We start from the raw sequence: 18698 nt of genomic DNA on the forward strand, positions 1-18698 counted from the left end.
TTTAAAAAGGCTTGTTCTTGTTTAATGGACTTTTACATTAAACTAGTGCAGTTTAAGGGAAGTTTAAGGCTTTTTTATCAAAAATTAAAGCAAATGAATCTAAAACGAATTAAACGCCATCATCATCCGATAGAAGAAGGTCATACACACGCACAAACGAATATTTTATGCGTTTATCATGGTTTATCATGCACAAATCCACAATTTTTGGTATTTCGAGAACCATGCGAGCAGATTATGGTTAAAAATTTAGAACAAATGTCAGTTGGGAACTCTGATTTTAGAATTTGAAATGTCAATTCGGTTGGGCTTTGACGGCCGCACGTTTCGTCGCCAGGCGACGTTGCTATCGTCCTAAAATTGTGCGTATCGCCGGATTGTTTCAATGGTGCTTTGCTTTGATATTTTATTTCGGGGCTTGAACCCATGACGGCCATATTGTTAAGTCGCGCGAGTTGACGACTGAACTGCGGGACCGGAACCAGTAAAAAAAGACACCAGTGTTAATGCTGTAAATAAGTGATGCGCTAAAAACAGGCCAGTTAAAGAGTGAAACAAACGAGTGCTTTTATCAAATGGCAGTTTTTTTCGCGATGGAATGGGTTCATTTTTCGAAGGAACAGGATATTCCTAATAATTTTCTAGATTGAATAAGCTTTGCTTTCCGTGGGTATGTAAACAAATTCAATGGAAGACCGCGCTCCGACATTCCTTGCAAAGAACCTACCCGTAAAGGGGAGATTCAAAGTTCGTTCGAATACAAACACAAAGTATTAAACGGTGAAAGGCCTTTCCAATGCGTTGCTCTGTGTGTAGCGTCTGCATTGAAATTAAGCACGTGTGAGCAATACTACCGAGGATTATGTTGCCATTTTTGGCAGTTCTGAAACCCCTACCACGGATAAAGGGGATAAAAACACTTCAAGGTGTCGGGATAACACCCCGATTGTATGAGTTCCCATGTAGGTATGTTTTCGCGTGTATATCTGTGTGTCCTGGAGCCACCTGAGGGTGCTAACCAATACCGTCTGTCCGTTTTTATACGTATACAAAATCTGGAGAGTGGGTTGTGCTGGGTTTCCTCAAATTTCTCAGATTTTCACATGAAAAACAGAATAGCTCCCATGAAATTTGCATGAGATTACAGCTATGGGTACGTTTTGCACTTTTTTCATTTTTAGTTTCCCGGGAGATGTGTTCAAATGTGTTTCGGTATGGGTACGCTTTTAGAAACGTAAAATATTTAAAAGCAAGTACTTTCATCTTCACCCACCTTTAGCCGATTGAACTTTGACGAAAAATTTCTTCGATAGCTGGTACAAAAAAAAACAAATTTTATACGATATGGTCGTGGTTATGTTTGTTTGTATAATATCTGTTCGGGGCTGCATTGAATACAAAAACCGCAGAAAGTTACAAGTAGCCAGTTTGAATTAGTTGCGTATTGCCTCTGTACCTGGGTAGCCAAAAGTAGTTTAATGGTTGTTCAGTTTGTTGAAGCTAATTGGAGGAGTTTTTGCTTGATAATTAAGACTCGATTGGGTCCCACTAATGAATCCAACGTAGAATGTAAACAACATTAAGTCGGTTTATCTGTTCGTTTACTGCATTAAATGCTAAAGACCTTTTTCTTGCAATTGAAGAGCATTGTTGACCGTGCGCTATTTACGCCGATTAATGCCTATACTCTTAATGTGGGTTATTTAGACCTTTACACAAATCGCTACTTGTTGTACGACGTGGATGCTGTTCTATGTTGTTGATGCTCATGGTTTATTTCGTAGTTATCACCGATACCGATGCTGTGGGACTCAGGGATCTAGGGACTAAGGACACTTTCGATGCAGATGATTTGTTTCGACCATCTATAGAGCATTTTTTGGTTCTCTTCGGCCAAAGTGCTTCTTCACGCTCGGGGTTGTTCAAATGAATATTTGAGTGTAGTCTAGCTGGCTTCATAAATTGCTGGGAAAAGTCGCTTGCTGCTTCATTAAAGATTAATTATATATCTACTCTCTCCGCAGTGGTACTAAATTTGAGATGCTCTACCACAGCTACGCTTTTCTTACAGCGATGTATTTCTCTGAGCGTGGTTAGTATCCATTTAAACATTAAAGCCATTTATAGAAAACTAGTTTATTTAGCCCGGTTACACGGTTACGCAAACGAATTTCGAAGGTATGCGATATTATTTTTTCGTATGGAATACAACTCATAATTTTTCCCTGTCATGGCAATCTGTACAGGTGATTTGTTCAGTATTATCTCCTGCCAAAGCCTTAACCCATATTTTCAACAATAGGCCATAGAGTGGAAAACCCGGTCATGTATTTATTTAGTATTTTTATAACAATTGCTTTTCAGTTATTATGCACATCATCCTACAACTTGTTACCCTGAACTCAGTTTATCTTGCCCTGTCCCCTTATTCTGCTGGATTACTATCTTTTCTGTTCCTCCAAATTCCGGATATACTTTTTGGTTTATTTCTTGTCTCTTGTCACTTGGTTTAATTCTTGTCTCTGTGTGACTCGGTGAAAGTACTGTGCCAGGGTGTATACTAATGTAGGGTGCAAGGTTATGTTGAACACATCTACTATCCTGCACCCCCATACTCCCTTTGAGTTCTGGACCATATCGCTTTCTTAATCTTGTTTAAATTACCAGTCCTTGCAGAACCATATTTCATTTCTAGTGACTGGGTTGATTAAGAAAGATTTCTACTATTATACGTCTCTGACTTAATGCTTTTGTTGCACGAACATACATACAAATACAAATTGAAAATATAGCTGGATTTAATTGGATTATACTTCTACTCTTCTTAGATCTACTCCAAAAATTTTACAAAAAACTAATTCTTTTACTGAGCTGCGTAAAAAACCGGGTTAATAATCCTACCAATGAATATTATTATTATTTAACAATGATCCTCCTTTTCTGTCTCTGTTTCTTTCCTTCCCTTTCCTAGTTTCCTTTTCTTCTTGTCAGGATTTTATTTTTTTTATAATTCCTTTCAACTCCACTTTAGTATTACGGTTTAGCTAGAGCTGTTTCATAGTTTGCACACGCTGCAACAGTCGTTGCTTTTCAAGCGAAATGGTCCAAGATGCCCTGCAGTAACGCATCGTTAGTCGTTGCTAGAATTTATATTATCTCTACTAGTTAAATTGGCCCGGTTACAGGACCATACAATAGATCTTGAGGAACTTACGCAATGGCAAGGATTGCTATGACAGATTGTGCTACGTTTAAGGAACATAGTTTTAACACTTAACGCGAGCTTATAAACACTTTTAGAAAGATTGATTTGTTTGAGAAGATCCCATGTTTACATATGTCCCAAATACATGGGGACGGTCCCGTGGTACAGTCGTAACCTCGAACGACTTTAAAAAATGCCCATCATAGGTTCAAGGCTCAATGAATCGTTATCCCACGGTAAGAACTGAGTATTCAACTTCGGAGTACTTATTAAATCTCGAAATCATGTATATATGCCGATATGACTATGTTGGTCTCTCTCTCTCTCTTGTTGGCCTGCTCACGATAGAGCACGTCGATGGCCCGCTCAACAATTCCATAGGATGCTCGGTCCCTGGCTGCAGCCTCCCATCCATGCAGACACCCGATCTCCGCCAGGTCGCGCTTCACCTTCACTGGTACAGCCATCGAGTTCGCTGTGCTCCCCTGCGCCTTATGTCGAACTGGGGATCGCTGTCGAACACCTTCTTGGTGGGGCATGAGTCCGGCATCCTCATGACATGCCCCAGCCATCGTATCCTGCCAGTCTTCGCCACCGTCAGGATGCTCGGTTCACCGTACAGCTCAGCAAGCTCGTAGTTCATCCTTCTCTTCCACACTCCATGCTCGAACACACCGTCAAAGGTCCGGAGGAAGCGTCGCTCAAACACGCCCAGAGCGTCTGTATCCTCCGCTCGAATGGTCCGAAGAGGACCACCTCGCCCAATCAATGTGCGATATATCTCACATTTCGTGCGGCCTCGAAGTCTTCTGGATCTCAGCAGTCGGTGAAGCCCATAGTATGCACGATTCCCCTGCACAATGCGTCTTCGGATTCCGCTGCTGATATTGTTGTCCCAAGTAACGACCGTCCCGAGATAGCAAAACTCATCTACCACCTCGAGACTGTCGCCGTCAACTAATACACTGCTTCCCAGATGGTCTGAGTCACCGGCAAGCAGGTACTTCGGCTTCGTCGCATTGATTCTCAATCCAATTCTTGCTGGTTCGCGTTTGAGTCGGGTGTACGCCTCACACACCTTTGCTGTTGTCCTGCCGATGATGTCGATGTCATCCGCGAAGCCAAGAAATTGGAGAGATCGGTTGAGGATCGTGCCACGGATGTCGTTGTCTAGCCCCGGGCCTCGAATGACACCTTCCAGAGCGAAGTTAAAGAGCAGACAGCAGAGTCTGTCACCTTGCCTCAGACCCCTGTGAGATTCGAACGATTCCGACGTCAAGTTCGATACTCTCACCTTGTACTGCACCCCGTTCATGGTGGCCTCAAGCGGATCAACTTCCCAGGGAAGTGGTACTGCTTCATGATGCTCCATAGCTCCTTCCGGTCTATGGTGTCGTAGGCTGCCTTGCTTTCACGATCAGCTGATGCATTTTGACGGTAAGCCTCTCCGGCCCCATCTTGAAGAGTCATTACACCAAATAGAAGAAGAAGAATCCATGGTCCCTTGCCTTCGTTCGGGATGTTCCACTGATTCAAATTACAATTTTTTTTCATTTTTCAAAATTTTATACTCGGTTTTAGTCTCTGTTTTCATTTTAACACAATAGATATCTAGATATCTTGTCAGTATTTGCTTCTTGAGGATACAACGGAAGGGAACCAATCGCATCTAATTTGAAGGCCGCCCACAAGCAAGTGTATCCTGATTTCCGCCATAGGATCCGTCTTCATAATGTCTTCCATTTTAAATTAACCTGTTCAAATTTCCTGGTAGTTGATCATATCCTGATTGTTGCCAAAGCAGTTGTGACAGCCGAACTAGACCACCACGATCAGCCAGGTTTAAGCCGCTCCCGATTATTGAGCGAATGAGAGCGAGTGGCACCGCAAGAAGAAGTGGCCAGTTGCGATCAATAATCGGGAGAAAGAACACGGGATTTTTTAACGCGCGTGTGCGCTAGAGTAAAATAAATACTTTTGCCGGATTAAGGCAAGGAGCGAGATTAACGCGAGTCTTTTATTTATCACTAGTGCGTTGTTAAAGAAACCGTCAATATTAGGTCGCAAATTTCTACACTGATTCTGGCATCAATAAAGAGATCAGCTTTTGCCAAGTTTAGATATAGTAATGTTAGACCAGGTTTTAGGATTCTGGCTTTATATATACTTACTTACTTACTTACTTAGCCTGGCGAGCTTGATACGCTGCACGACAGTGAGGTCGCCGTAAATCCCGTATAGCTCGTCATTATAGCTGCTCCTCCATTGTCCTTCCACACATACGGGGCCAAGTATCCTTTTGAGCATCTTCCTCTTGAACGCGGCTAAGAGGCTTTCCTCAGATTTGGACAGTGTCCATGTCTCAGAGGCGTATGTCCATGTGTACCGGTCCTATAGGTATTATACAGTCCCAGCTTCGTCTGTCGCGACAGGTTCTTAGAGGTGAACTGATTTTTCAGGCTGTAGAATGACCGGTTGGCAGCTAGCATCCTTGTCATGACTTTTAAAATATTTTAATTAAACAAATATGCATTCATTCATTTTATTAAATTGTATTTTTTGGTAAAAACATAAAGAATAATTTGGTGTTTCCAATACACTGATGTACACAAAGGTTATACGTGTAAAAAAATTGTTCGACCGCATGTCCTAGGCGCGGAACAGTGTGTTCGAGAAATGTGCCGCAGATTGAGCATTGCACCCGATGAATTCAGGTATCATCGTTTTCATGCATCATACCGCAGTCTTGGCATTGGCTAAGACAGATTCGGTAAGGGGTCCCGCGGTCTTGAGATAAAGTGTGAAACCCTGTAAGCTCACCTGTAATTTATCTAATCACATTGGTCTTGGAAATCTTGCATAAACCTGTAACAGGCCAAAAACTAGTAGAAGAAGATGGGTTTAGTGTTCAAATCATATTATCAAAAACGAATCATCTCGAAAGATTTAGGAATCTTCCGAGGGAATTTATGTTTAATCGAATGCCGACTCTATACAGGCTTACTAGACTTATTTATTATCACGTAGGCAGGAAGCCTTGCTACGGGGAGGCACTCCAAATGGGAATAGAACTCGTCTAGAATTGTGGAAACCGGTATGTCTATCGAAAATACAACAGTGCCGTTGTCAGTAAAACAACCATCACAGGGATAACTTTGATCTATTGTAACTATAGCTGTTGAATCTTAATTTAATATCAATTTACATATTCTTTTCAGATGCATCTACTCGCGGTAGTAAAAAGTTTGGTGATAAATGTGAGAGCACCACTGAGTGTGGCTTCGCCGGATCGTTCTGCGATCCGAAGAAGCATACATGTCAGTGTACTGTCGATTTACCAGCAACTAATCACATCGACAAATGCGGAAAAAGTAAGTACGACTATATTAAAATGATTTAAACTAACTAGATAAATCTTATCTCTACTGTTTATAAAATATACCAAATATATAACATTTTTAATGCATCGCAGACGAGTAAATAATTTGAAGAGCAGGTTATGAAATTTTACCAAATTTAATTACCAAGAAATGTTGTAAAACATTATATCGGAAAATGATTCGTTCATTGCACTGTTCAAACCAGTCATTTAAAAATGAATCTCAATTCTAGCGGCGGCGCTATCGACATTCTGCGCTATTTGTATTTTGTAATGTCAAGATGATTATATAGCGTATATTATAGATTATATTGCATATATTGCGTGTTTGTACAAAAATCCTCGTTTACATATACTGCTGCGATATCATGATGTTTGAGAGTGCGAAATTGATTTCCACTGTAGGATGCTGCTATTTTATAAATGTATGTAGTTTCCCGCTTCATTCATCATCACAGAATGCTGTCCATTGTAATCTATCCTCTACTCTACTTTACCATAGATTATGGATAAAGAAAAGTATTTGCCTTGACAGGTTTCGCTATTGATTACATCGAGTGTGGTTCCATGGTGTGCTGTCCAGAGTAGAGCAAATGTTGTGAGCAAAAATGGAAGTACACCTTATACCTGGTGGTTGGTGTCTTTTATCATTGACAATGCTATGCGTCATCGGTTTGTACACGTTCGATTACAATGTACATGGTAGTGATGCACCTCTTTTTTATGTTGCCGATAAGGTTGTCATACACAACTTTTCACACACTTCGTACATTGTTGTCGCGTTTCGTATACCGATGGAAGGAAAACCAGAAGGAATCTGGTTGTAGTACCATCAACTAGCAAAAATGCATAGGGGCGTGAAATGAAATTATGTTATGCATTATTTTTGGGAAATGTGCATTGTTCATTACTTTTATAACCTCTTTTTTGTTTGTACTTGTATATGTGTTTCGATTTGTATCTAGGCCTCCGTTAGCCGCTAATTGAGATTGGCTAACAGTGACTTCATACGGGCCTCAAATCCATGGCAGACACGTTATAAAGTCATACGAGTCGTTGACTGTACAACGAGTATAGGCCCACACATTATTTAATTGTATATTTGACCGTAGTGTATTAGTTTTAGTAATTTAGAAGTATTGTTTACCATCAAGGCATAATTCCCAATATAGACTGAGACGTTCACTTATTTTATTTTCTTAAATAAGTCTTGGCTTATAAAGGTGCCGGTTTATAAAGGTTTTGAGAATTATACATTATCACCCGGCCGAATAGCGCTACGGGAGTACGGTCCATATGATGCTTGAACCCATGCCGGGCATGATGTTAACTTATTATATTGTCAAAATTACAGTCATTACAAATTCCCAACTTTGGTAAAATAGCTAGACTAACAGCTTTAAAAATAAAAGGTGTGCAGCCTTTCTATTTTTTTTTAAATCACAATGATTCTCGTCCACCACATACGTTCATTTGTCGCTTAGCGAACAATCAGCCAAATCTCGGTCAGAAAATTAAAATTGTGTCATTGCATATTGAACATGAACATGACCGCGATGTGTTGTGGTAACACATCCGGTGGAATATCCATTTTGCAATGTTCAGCATCGTCGCTGCCAGCAGTTCGCAGGAAATGATAGAAAATGCAAAAATCACTGTTGATTACCGAAATCCGGTGTACCAGTGTACCTGTAAATACCATGATTATACCGATGTGTAGTATAATTGATATATTTTTGAATATCAGAACATGAATAACATGCATGGTGAAATTGTCACTTCACAACACTTGATAGTGGTGGATTTTCATAATTGTTAGTGGTTGTGTGTATTTTAATAATATTTTATAATAATAATGAACACATACATAACATATTAACATATGTTTTATGAAATTTGAAATGATTTAACTTTTTATTATTATTCATAACAAAAGAAAAGCAACGACGAATCTAGTTTTTTTAATACTCATTATTTCTTGTAATAATCTATTCTTTAAACAAAATTAAGTTGTATGTAATGTTATAGTTTCTAAACAATAATATTTAACATTTTCGAGTTAAATACTCCTTCAAACCAATTTTCACTCAACATGAAAAGCAGCTGAAAATATATCCAGAAACTATGTATCTTGTCATACCTGCTCTCTGTTTATAAGGATGAAGAAAATGAAAATAAAAATAAAACTGTTAAAACAGGCGAATTGGATGCTTAATCGATCGTGTTGTTGTAGTGTGTTGTAATATACAAGACACCTAACTACTTATTTATGTAAAAAGAAGTCTATTTGGGTAGCTTTTGGTAATTGATGCACCAACTTTTGCTATTGAATTACAAATGTGACCGTGGTCGTGCCATCGATCTCTATCGGTGCTGAGGTAGGTTTATTGTAAATATTGAACGAAAGCAAATGAACAGACTATCCGAACATAATCGGTTAGTTACATAAAGATGGAACAGAAACCTCTGGGTTCAATCAATTAATTCAAAGCAGTTGGTGATGGTCATCATGTCAATCGATGTTGGCATTTGAATAAACTATCATTTACTCAAAGTATGCTTATCGATTAGAATGTCAATGAATGACTTAAACTATAATTATAAAATTAAATATAGTGTACTTCAATGCAGCTCTAGCCGCTACTGTTCACTATAGTGCCTGAACAGTTTTTAACTTTGTACATATTTTTCAAGGTTTGATTTCAATGCAGTTACAACAAAAGATTGTTTATAATAATTGTTGAAAAACACAGTGTATTTTTTTAGATATCGTGTAATTTTATTGTGACTGGATATGGTGATAGTGAATAATTTGTCCACTTGTAGCGATTAACGTTTTCAACTTAAAAGAGAAGAGCAGATGAATCCTGCGCTTTTATCTCCTAACTTATTATTTTCCCGCTCTATTCCTCTCGCTCGTTTAACATCCCTCTCACTCTTTCGTTATCTCTCCGTTTCTTCTCTCGCGTTGTGACCTGACCGATTGTTGGGCACTCACGAGTTTTCAACAATAATCATATTTCCTCTATTAATATCCATTTTCGATCTGTTCGGAGTTACATTCAGCAAATCGTACGACTTAAAAACATTAACTTCATGAGCTCATGAGCTACCATTATAAGTCATGAACCAAGTCTCTCATATCCGGGATTAACTATCCTGCAATAGATACACCAATAAGTTATAGATACCCAAACAATCCACGAGTAACTTATGGAAGAACTTAATTGATTGTGGCTCTTACAATAAAGTAAAAGAATCATTTTTTGTACATATATAATACTCATTATTAAAATAATGTATCAATTATCCATAAAATGTTTTTGTAAACAAACTATAAAATAATGAGTTCCCCTCCTGAATAAAAAATAAAATAAATAAAAAAGGAATTCGATGTACCTTGCCCATTAGTAAAACTGATCATATATACTAGTGCTCTCCAACCTTTTTAGGTTCACGGACCACTTGGCTTTGAAAATACATTTGCCGCGGCCCACATCGATTGAGGGCATGCATTTTGTAGACTTAGTTCAACGTTTTTGATCAAAAATATGTTTTTATCTTATTCTAGACATGCCTGTTTTATTACTTAATCTTGATTGTGGGAAAAATTGCACTATATGTAATTAGCTTTTCTTCTTCAAAAAAATTCTTTCGCGGACCACATCTGTTAACGCCACGGACCACATGTTGGAGACACCTGATAAATACTCTTCTTAGAGTTTTACCCAGACACACACTTTGTGGAACGAACGATCCTATTTTATCAATGACAAGATAACACCTTTGTTTGATTACATTCGTTTATCAATCGCTTTTTATTGTTATTATTTTTTTATAATTCGAAATCCTGTATAGTTCGGTATGTCCGCGTAATAAGTTGTACTATATACCATATAGATTTCTAGGTGAAAACTATTTGATTTAACCATGTTCTTCACACTTCATTATGTTTTGTTTACCTAAAACTGGATGTGAAAAATGCGTATGCCAGCAAAACATCTACTTGCTAGCAAAACATTTATATGCAGTAGCGTATATACGCTACCATTCGGAACGGTATTGTAGGGAGGCTAATGTTGTCCACCCCAAAAGTATATGTTGTAGATTAAATCAAGTGCCTTACGATGTTCAAAGCGATCATGACAAAAACCCTACATGGGTAAGGTCTCGTGGTAGAATTTGTTTAGGAAAAACCACACCGTCAAAGGATAACAGAAGAAAATGGAGCTTTGAAATAGCGGTGGCTTGGCTGTTCAAAATCACACGCCTTTTCTGTAGGAGGTAAAGTAAACAACTGTGCAAACATGAACAAACTGTATGGATTTTTGTTCACAAAAGGGTACCCTGCAGCGTCTACATGGGGTGTTTACGAGATTTCATGAAGATTAAAAGATGGGGATCGAACGATGCCGAATAAACTACCATATCACCACTACCACACAGATAAAACCACAAAAACTGAAAGTAAAATATGTTTGATAAAATTTTGCATGTCATTACATATTTGTAAAGAAACTCTGCAGCTTAACAAAACGAAAAAAGTAATTCTTACTAAACTAGCTAACCATATTTTTGATTAATTATGAACACCAGTTAGGAAAAATGCTTGCAACTAACTGTGATATAAAAATCTATTGCTATGCAAGCATATCAACACTAGAAATATATTATTATTTTATATTACTCTCAATAATGTTACAATTTTCTTTATAAATTATTCAGAACGACAAGTGAACGAATCATGCTTCTTCAGTGAACAATGCGAAGCTGTGACCGAACAAACCGAGTGTCGTGATGGAAGATGTATCTGCCTTTTCGAGATGAACCCTTTCTTCAAGCCAGATGGAAGCGTCGAGTGCCGAGGTAGGATAATATTTACAGTTGAAATTAAGGATTACTTATAAACTGGTATTCATGTTCTTTCTTTCGCTTTTATTTTGGATATTCGTAGCTCCGATCAATAAACCGATCGAACCGGAGAAGTACATCGATCCCGCAATGATTGGTGTCCTAGTAGCAATGGCAGTCATGTTCATCATCATTTGTGTAGTTCTCCGCTTGTTCAGCAAGTAAGTCTTTACAGCAAATGGCTAATCACTACTTACCCGTTAGATAAACCATTTCGCATTGAAAGTATACCGCTTAAGGCAGCCATTAGTCAATGTCATACCGTTGTGTATTGTTGTTGCTGTTTGTTGTTTCTTGTTCCCCGTGTTCTTCAACTAACCTACGGAAGAAACCGTCTGCAATTTGCAGCAACTTCTGTGGGCTGTCAAACTCTACCATCTGCCCAGCATCCATAACCAGCACCCGATCATAATCCAAAATGGTGTTCAAACGATGCGCAATAGTTAGAACCGTGCAATCGGTGAACTGCGTTCTTATTGTTTTCTGAAGAAGTGCATCGGTTCTGCGAAGAAAAGAAAAAAAAAACAGGTGGTATGATTTACGCGTGGAACATTGATGCATTGTTCTTTTCTTACCTGGGATCAACATTGGCAGTGGCTTCGTCGAGAATTAATATTTTACTGCCTTTCAAGATTGCCCTCGCCAAACAAATCAGTTGCCGTTGGCCAGCGCTCAAATTTGTGCCTCCTTCCATCATTTTCGTGTTCAAACCGCCGGCAAAAGTACTGATAGTGGTTTTCAACTCGACCTGCTCGATCACCATTATTTTGCGTGGTTTTGCCCAGTCAATCGAGACACGGAATATGCAAAAGTTAAACAAAGCCAAGTACTGACAAATCAATTTTCGAACGCAGCGCAGTTTGTCAAAGGGGTAAAGTGAGGGCGAAAAATGTACTAAACGTTCAAATTGGTGAAGAAATGTGTTACGATTAAATATGTAGCCTAGGGGTGGGTTACCTGGTCGAGCGCTTTCCACAGCTCTTCATCTGGCAACCGCTCTTCCGGATCCAAATTGCTTCGCAAACTGCCAGAGAATATGACCGGATCCTGGGGAATTATCGAGATGAGGCCACGAGACTGCCGCAGCGGCACCGATCCGATATTGATTCCGTCAATCTCGATGCTACCATCGCCGGCGTGCAAGGGTGTTAGGCGAAAGAGTGCCTGAATTATTGACGACTTGCCAGCGCCGGTTCGTCCGACAATTCCAACATGCTCCTATGCGTGGTTCACGACCGTGCGGCAGGGTGTGCCCGTTGCGCGATGTGGGGTTGAAACATTTACGGAAAAGAAAGAATATGACCAGCGATGAAATGACGGTTCTTTTATTTCCTTACCCTACGCCGTATTGGGATGTTTTTTTTTGTCTTGTTTCTATCAGCAAGCTTCCAACAAAGTGATATCGGTCGGGCCGACGAAACGAAGAATTCATGCGTATTTTATTTTAAGCCACCCTCAAACGTAAAACTTGAATCATTTCTACATGGGAACAAAGGACAAAGGGGAAGGCCACGATCGTTGATAATGTCACAAAATAGACCTTTGGTTAGTTAGAAAATCGAAAAGAGTCAAAGATACGACAGATATGGGTATAATTTAATCAACCGGCGTTAAACTAAGCCAATTTTTACCACTCGCTCTTCACACAGCCCAGTTAGGCTCAGTGTATGTGGGGTTTTCAATTATAAATCACAGCCTCCGCAAGGACATATTACCATTTGGCAGGAAATTTCGCTCACACACATGAGGCACATTTTAAACTATTCAGCATATTGCTTTTTGTTTTCGTGCTCGTCCATCGAGTAAAAACCGCTGTCGTTTGTACGGCAATGTGTGGGAAGCCGAGCACGTAAACCATTAAACCTATTTGTGGTATGTTTTGTAGTTGTTTGGCAGACCGTTCGTCCTGGGATGGCTGATGGAACCTCAAACTAGTGTTGGTACGATTCAAAGCGGACGGAAATCGATTGCTTAACCGGGTGTGACGCTTACCTTGGCTTTTATCGTGAAACTAAGTCGCTTCAGTACGGGCTCGGCAGTGGGTGAGTAGCGTAGATAAACTTCGCGGAAAGTTATGCTGGCGTTTTCGGGCCACGCTTCGTTGCGTACAATTGTTTGGACACCCGGCGCCAAGTCCGGTTCAGGTCCGAGCTGGGCGTATTCAAATACCCGTTCCACGGATGTCATTTGGTTTTCAAGCTCCGCCGTTTGTCGAATGCCCCAGTTGCACATTCCAATCAGGTTGAGAACTTGCGTTATGGCCAGTCCGACATTGCCGCTTATAATGCCTGGTGCATTCCGCAACATCCGCGAAAGGTTTTCGAAACACATTATTATCACATCCATAGATGTTGGCCGAGCAAATGTACACAACATTTACACAATGAGGAAACCCATGCTTTAGGCTACTTACCGTCTCCGATAACCAGAAAGCTCATTACCACGGACGCTATATAAAGCAGACAAATGACATCAAGCCAGAAAGCGAAGCCACGAGTCGTTGCCCCAAACAGGAAAGCCGCTGATGTGTTAACGTCCTGGTGCTGGTGAAACGTCTCTTCCAGAAAGCGTTCTGCTCCGAACGCGCGTATCGTCGTCAAGCCATCGATCGTTGCATTTGTATGCGTAAATACTGGACTGCGGGCTTTAGAGGAAAAACAGAACATACGTGAAGATTACTCGCTCACACATGGTAAACGTTACCGTTGCACTCACTAATAGCCTCAACTCGTTTCACATTTCTTGCCGCTCGTAGGAAAACGCCCCTCAATAGATAAAATACAACTCCCATGATTGCAGTAGGTATGAGCAGCCAGTAATTAGCCAACGCCACTATCACTATAATACCAGAAAGCTCAAGGAAAAACTGCAAACATTTCGCTGGGTTTAATACGCGAATACAAAATCTTAAATGCAAATTCCTTACGTATAGACTATCGATCATTACGGTGGGTAGGCTCGTATCGATTAACCCGATATCCTTCGAGAAGCGATTCATTACTCTGCCCGATGGATTTTGATAGAAGAAAGCCATGGCGGTCTCTGTTACTCCTCGATAAAGTGCGGCATGTAAGTGAAGGGAAGCCTTAAGACACATTTCGAAGAAAGCAAATGAATTGGTAGTTAACATGATGGTGATAACAATCGCTCCAGTGTAGAACCAAACATGGTCGTCCGTCGTCCACAGTGCATGTACCGTGTTACTGAACGTTTCCTCCCAGTCCACCCTGGAAAGTACAAACGTTACATTAGGCTTTGGCTTCAAATGCAGAAGCGCAGTCGCTTATTACCATATAAACACGAAATAATCCGTCCCCGATGAAGCTGCTTGGTAGCCAATCATTAGCAAAGCTGTAAACGCTACGATAGGTATGCTGTTAACCGACTTCAAAAAGTCTATGTAGACTTTAAACACGACGGTACCATCTTCTTGCCCTTCCTTTACATTCCGCTCTGCTGGCAATGTCTGCTCCTGGGTGTCGGTACGCCTCACTTGTGGTTCGTCTTTTTCTACACACTCCAACATTTTGTCCATGGGTGCTTTTTGATCTTTTGAAAGCTGATGTGATGTGCACCATTCTGATAACTCCTTGCTGTAGTGTCCTTGACTAGTAATTTTGCCATCTTCCAGCACAATGATGTGTTCCACTTGATGGATGTACTTGAGCTGATGGGTTACTAGCATGCACAGTTTGTCTTGAAGAAAGTCCCTTATCGCCTGCTCGAATATAACGTTCGCTATATGCGCATCAACCGCTGCAAGAGGATCATCTAAAAGGTAGATATCTGCCCTACGGTACAAGGCACGCGCCAAGTTGATCCGTGCCTTTTGTCCACCACTTAAACTGTACCCGCGTTCACCGACCATCGTTTGGTCCCCATGGGGCCAAGTTTGAATATCGTGTTCCAAAGCGCATATCTTTACAACTGTTCGATAACGTGTTTCATCGTACGTGTCGACGAAGATCACATTCTGCTGAACCGTTCCCTCGAACAGCCAAGGTTTTTGGGAGCAGTAACTAACTGTACCGTTCACTGTAATTGTTCCGTGAGTTGCTGATTGTTCACCGATCACGAGATTCAGCAATGTCGATTTACCAGCACCAATAGGACCAATAATTACTGCCGTACGATGAGCTGTTGCCTCTACTCTGAACGATGCGTCCTGAAGTGAGAAATTGGAATTTGGCCACGAAGTATGGACATTTTTGAACTCCACATACGGTGGAACATCTGCATGTGGGCAATGAGATTCTGCTTGCTTTCCATGGTCGCGTACATTATCTTCAAAAAGAAACTGTTGTATGCGTTTTAACGAGATCCATCCTTCTGCAGCGGACGTAACGGCTAGTGGCCAAAATTCGACCATGGAGTGATGGATTACGCTGAAGAACGAAATCAGCATGTACACCCGTCGAGCTGTTAGAGCATTGCCAAAGTAAACGTAGGCCACTAGTGTCAGAAAGATGGACACTTTTGGTACAATTCGAAGCGCAAAGAGTGCGGACTTTATAATCGCACTGCCGCGCAGTGCTTTTATCTCCTTGGTTCGCAGCTTCCGTGCCATTTGCTCGAAAGGTTTTTCCCAAACGTACATTTTGATCACCTGAATACCGTGAACTATTTCGTTCGTCAAGCGCACTCGCTCATCCGTCGCTAAAGCCGCTTTCATTCGGAATCTAGCCGATTGTTTGCCTAGCCACGCCTGGATCGGTATAAACAGCAATAAAAACCCTATCCCAATCAGCCCAGCGGGACCAATTTCTCGGTAAACTAATACAGCGACGATCACCAACTCAACTGGGCCTTTCCAGAGGTCGTGGAAAAATATTACTGCATAATCGAAGCGGCTCACATCGTTTGCCATCAAATTGATGACCGTTCCGGACAAACCGTCCCCGGCGTTATTCATGCAAAGTATCTATAAAACAGAAGATGGTGTACATCAAGCATATATGCAGAGTATGTTCCATGTGACGGTTTGCTACCTTACGGTAAATCATTGCGCAACAGCCGATCCGAATCTTCATTCCCACTTGCAGCAGATACAGTTGATAACAATGAAATATGGCTAGCGGGGCCAGCACCGTCAAAACAATACCGACCGCATACCCATAGGCCGCTCCAAGTGTGGCTGGCTCATCTGTCGACGCTACATTTCGTTGTGAATCAAAATATAAAATCAGCTGACCAAGAAGAAACGGTTGGCCTATCCTACAATATTTTTGTTTAAATTTTAACAATTAGTTCTACGGATGATAATCGCAACACAATGAAATGTAATGTGTATCTATAATGTATCTGTATCTTAATGCAATATTTAATTAACCCTCCCGTGTATTCTATGTGATTGGCTGTCAAAAATCTTCGATATTTATCATTTCACTCTACTATTTGAGTTTTAAAGCTATTTAAAAAAGCAAGAATAAATGTATGATTGATTATGAAAACTGTTTTATACTGGAACAATCCCTAAATAGGTTGTATTTTGAACACACCGACCGACCTTTATCAAATTAATACAGTGGCATACTGAATGGATGGTTCAACTGTATCGGATTTAGTACCATTAGACAACTTCTGTGCTTCGGAGCATTAATTTAGTTAGTTAGTCTAAATTTATACAATTAAAAATAGGTCGCAAATCGAACGGTGGCTAGACCCGACCGTGACATGTACGAATTCGGTCAATGTACGGAAAGAAATAATCCGAATAATTATTTTGAACACTAAAGCAAGCAAATCTTTTTCTATTTGGCGTAACGTCCTACGCGGACATGCCGGCCTATACAGGCTTTCGAGACTTTCATTACCACGTAGCCGGATAATAGTTGCAACGGGGGGACGGTCCATTCTGGGCTTGAACCCATGACGGGCATGTTATTGAGTCGTTCGAGTTGACGACTGTACCACGGGACCGCCCCCAACCGCTGCATTAAAGGAAGCAAATATATGTTGTAAAATTTGGCCGAAAAAATCGAAACCAAAATCATCCACCATCAAATTTATGAGCCAATGTACAAGTGTTTTGCTGAATATGAGCACTGCCACAATACGAAATTCATAAAAACACATGACATTCCTTTCAGATGGCAAATACATGAATACATCGAATAACAAAAACTCAATGACGAAGATAACAAACGTAAATACGAAGCTGGATGGAATGATAACTTTGGAAACTGAAATCATTTCATCGTTCAGATTTTCACTTGCTTTTCCACGGCATGTTACTTTTATTTTGCTGGTCGGTGGTTTAAGTATAACGTTAGCATACACCCAAGCGTGCTGTCCATATCGATTGGAATGTGTAAGTCGATGTTTTCTACCGGTACAAACCACTACCCGAAATGAAGGAACTGTTGAACAGCTGCGACATTCAGATGTTGGTCGTGGGAAACAGAGAGTGCGTACTTGGTGATGAAAATATGAACGAAAACGCTCACCTGCACGCGGATTCGATAGCGCTGTAAACAAATCCAAACACCAGCACACCGGTCCCGTAAATGCGTATTATGGTCCGCAGAAGCCTCCATGGCGCCGGCAGTTTGCGTTGCTGCGATGCCGGTGGCATATTGTTCGTGTCGTCTTTTGTTTTGCTTTCGCCATCATTGATCGATCCATGGCGGGCCGAGGCACGGTGGTGAGATATTTCGCGTCGCCATTGCTCCTCGAATGATGCACCGATCTGTGCGCTCTTATGAGTGGATAGGGTGTCATAAATATCATTCGGTACGATTTGCCTTCGCACGCCAAGTCGAAGTACATCAAGCAGCCACCTTAAAGATGACAAATGCAACAATCACGCACAATATGGGACAAAGAAAGCGATACAAAGAGTCACGGTTGAATATGTTGGGGCGAAGAAGCATTTCAAACGGTTTACCAGAAAAAATAACGCGAAACTGCACTGGCACTGGCGTATGGATGTAACTTTGCCGTCGAATGTTGGTCGCTCGGATTGTCTAACTTTGCAGAGGTTTCCATTGCTCGGTCGGTCTCACTAACACAATACTCTGCCCCCAATTGTCTCCAGATTTCACAGTTTCTAGCGAACGACTGTGGTTGTCACAAACGATGCGGACGCTAAAAATCATAAAGGTTCTTCATATCGTTGCCTCTTTTCTTCAGTGACGCGTGATAACGGCTTCGCCAGACATCTTATACAATGTTTTAACGGCGAAGATCTATTATCAGTGGCAT

General features: G+C 40.7%; 2 protein-coding genes across 14 annotated transcripts in view; one reads left to right on the forward strand and one right to left on the reverse strand.

Moving 5' to 3' along the window:
• The window catches only part of LOC1275930 (uncharacterized), a 52878-nt gene that overhangs the window by 12878 nt on the left and 21302 nt on the right, over nt 1-18698 (forward strand). For all 12 annotated transcript variants that reach the window (XR_009765432.1, XR_009765431.1, XR_009765433.1 and 9 more), the window contains 3 exons: nt 6424-6576; nt 11310-11450; nt 11539-11656. Coding sequence is in view for 9 of the 12 variants with exons in the window: in XM_061650299.1 (XP_061506283.1) it covers nt 6424-6576; nt 11310-11450; nt 11539-11656 (412 nt within the window). In the remaining 3 variants the exon portion in view is untranslated. The remainder of the gene's footprint in view (nt 1-6423; nt 6577-11309; nt 11451-11538; nt 11657-18698) is intronic.
• LOC4576814 (probable multidrug resistance-associated protein lethal(2)03659) lies at nt 11499-18637 on the reverse strand. Of its 2 annotated transcripts, none has more exons than XM_061650290.1 (11): nt 18382-18637; nt 17942-18238; nt 16484-16709; nt 14786-16416; nt 14422-14722; nt 14211-14361; nt 13909-14139; nt 13488-13783; nt 12453-12713; nt 12071-12243; nt 11499-11997 (listed from the first exon to the last, which is right to left on the reverse strand). In XM_061650290.1, exons 1-11 carry the CDS (start codon nt 18480-18482, stop codon nt 11742-11744), a joined length of 3924 nt encoding a protein of 1307 aa, XP_061506274.1. In that variant the 5' UTR covers nt 18483-18637; the 3' UTR covers nt 11499-11741. The 2 variants fall into 2 exon arrangements, with proteins under 2 accessions (XP_061506274.1, XP_061506273.1); XM_061650289.1 differs by having other exon boundaries at nt 17942-18274.

The sequence above is a fragment of the Anopheles gambiae genome, chromosome 2 (assembly GCF_943734735.2).
Source record: "Anopheles gambiae chromosome 2, idAnoGambNW_F1_1, whole genome shotgun sequence".
Taxonomy (NCBI): domain Eukaryota; kingdom Metazoa; phylum Arthropoda; class Insecta; order Diptera; family Culicidae; genus Anopheles; species Anopheles gambiae.

What these genes read in the sequence shown, in the direction of transcription:
- LOC4576814 (XM_061650289.1), bottom strand. Translation starts at nt 18,482, where the DNA reads ATGGAAACCTCTGCAAAGTTAGACAATCCGAGCGACCAACATTCGACG. An exon ending in GCGCAATGATTTACCGTAAG is followed by an intron (nt 16,417 to 16,483) that starts GTAGCAAACCGT and finishes TCTGTTTTATAG; the next exon opens with ATACTTTGCATGAATAACGC. An exon ending in GTTTCACGATAAAAGCCAAG is followed by an intron (nt 12,714 to 13,487) that starts GTAAGCGTCACA and finishes AACCACGCATAG; the next exon opens with GAGCATGTTGGAATTGTCGG.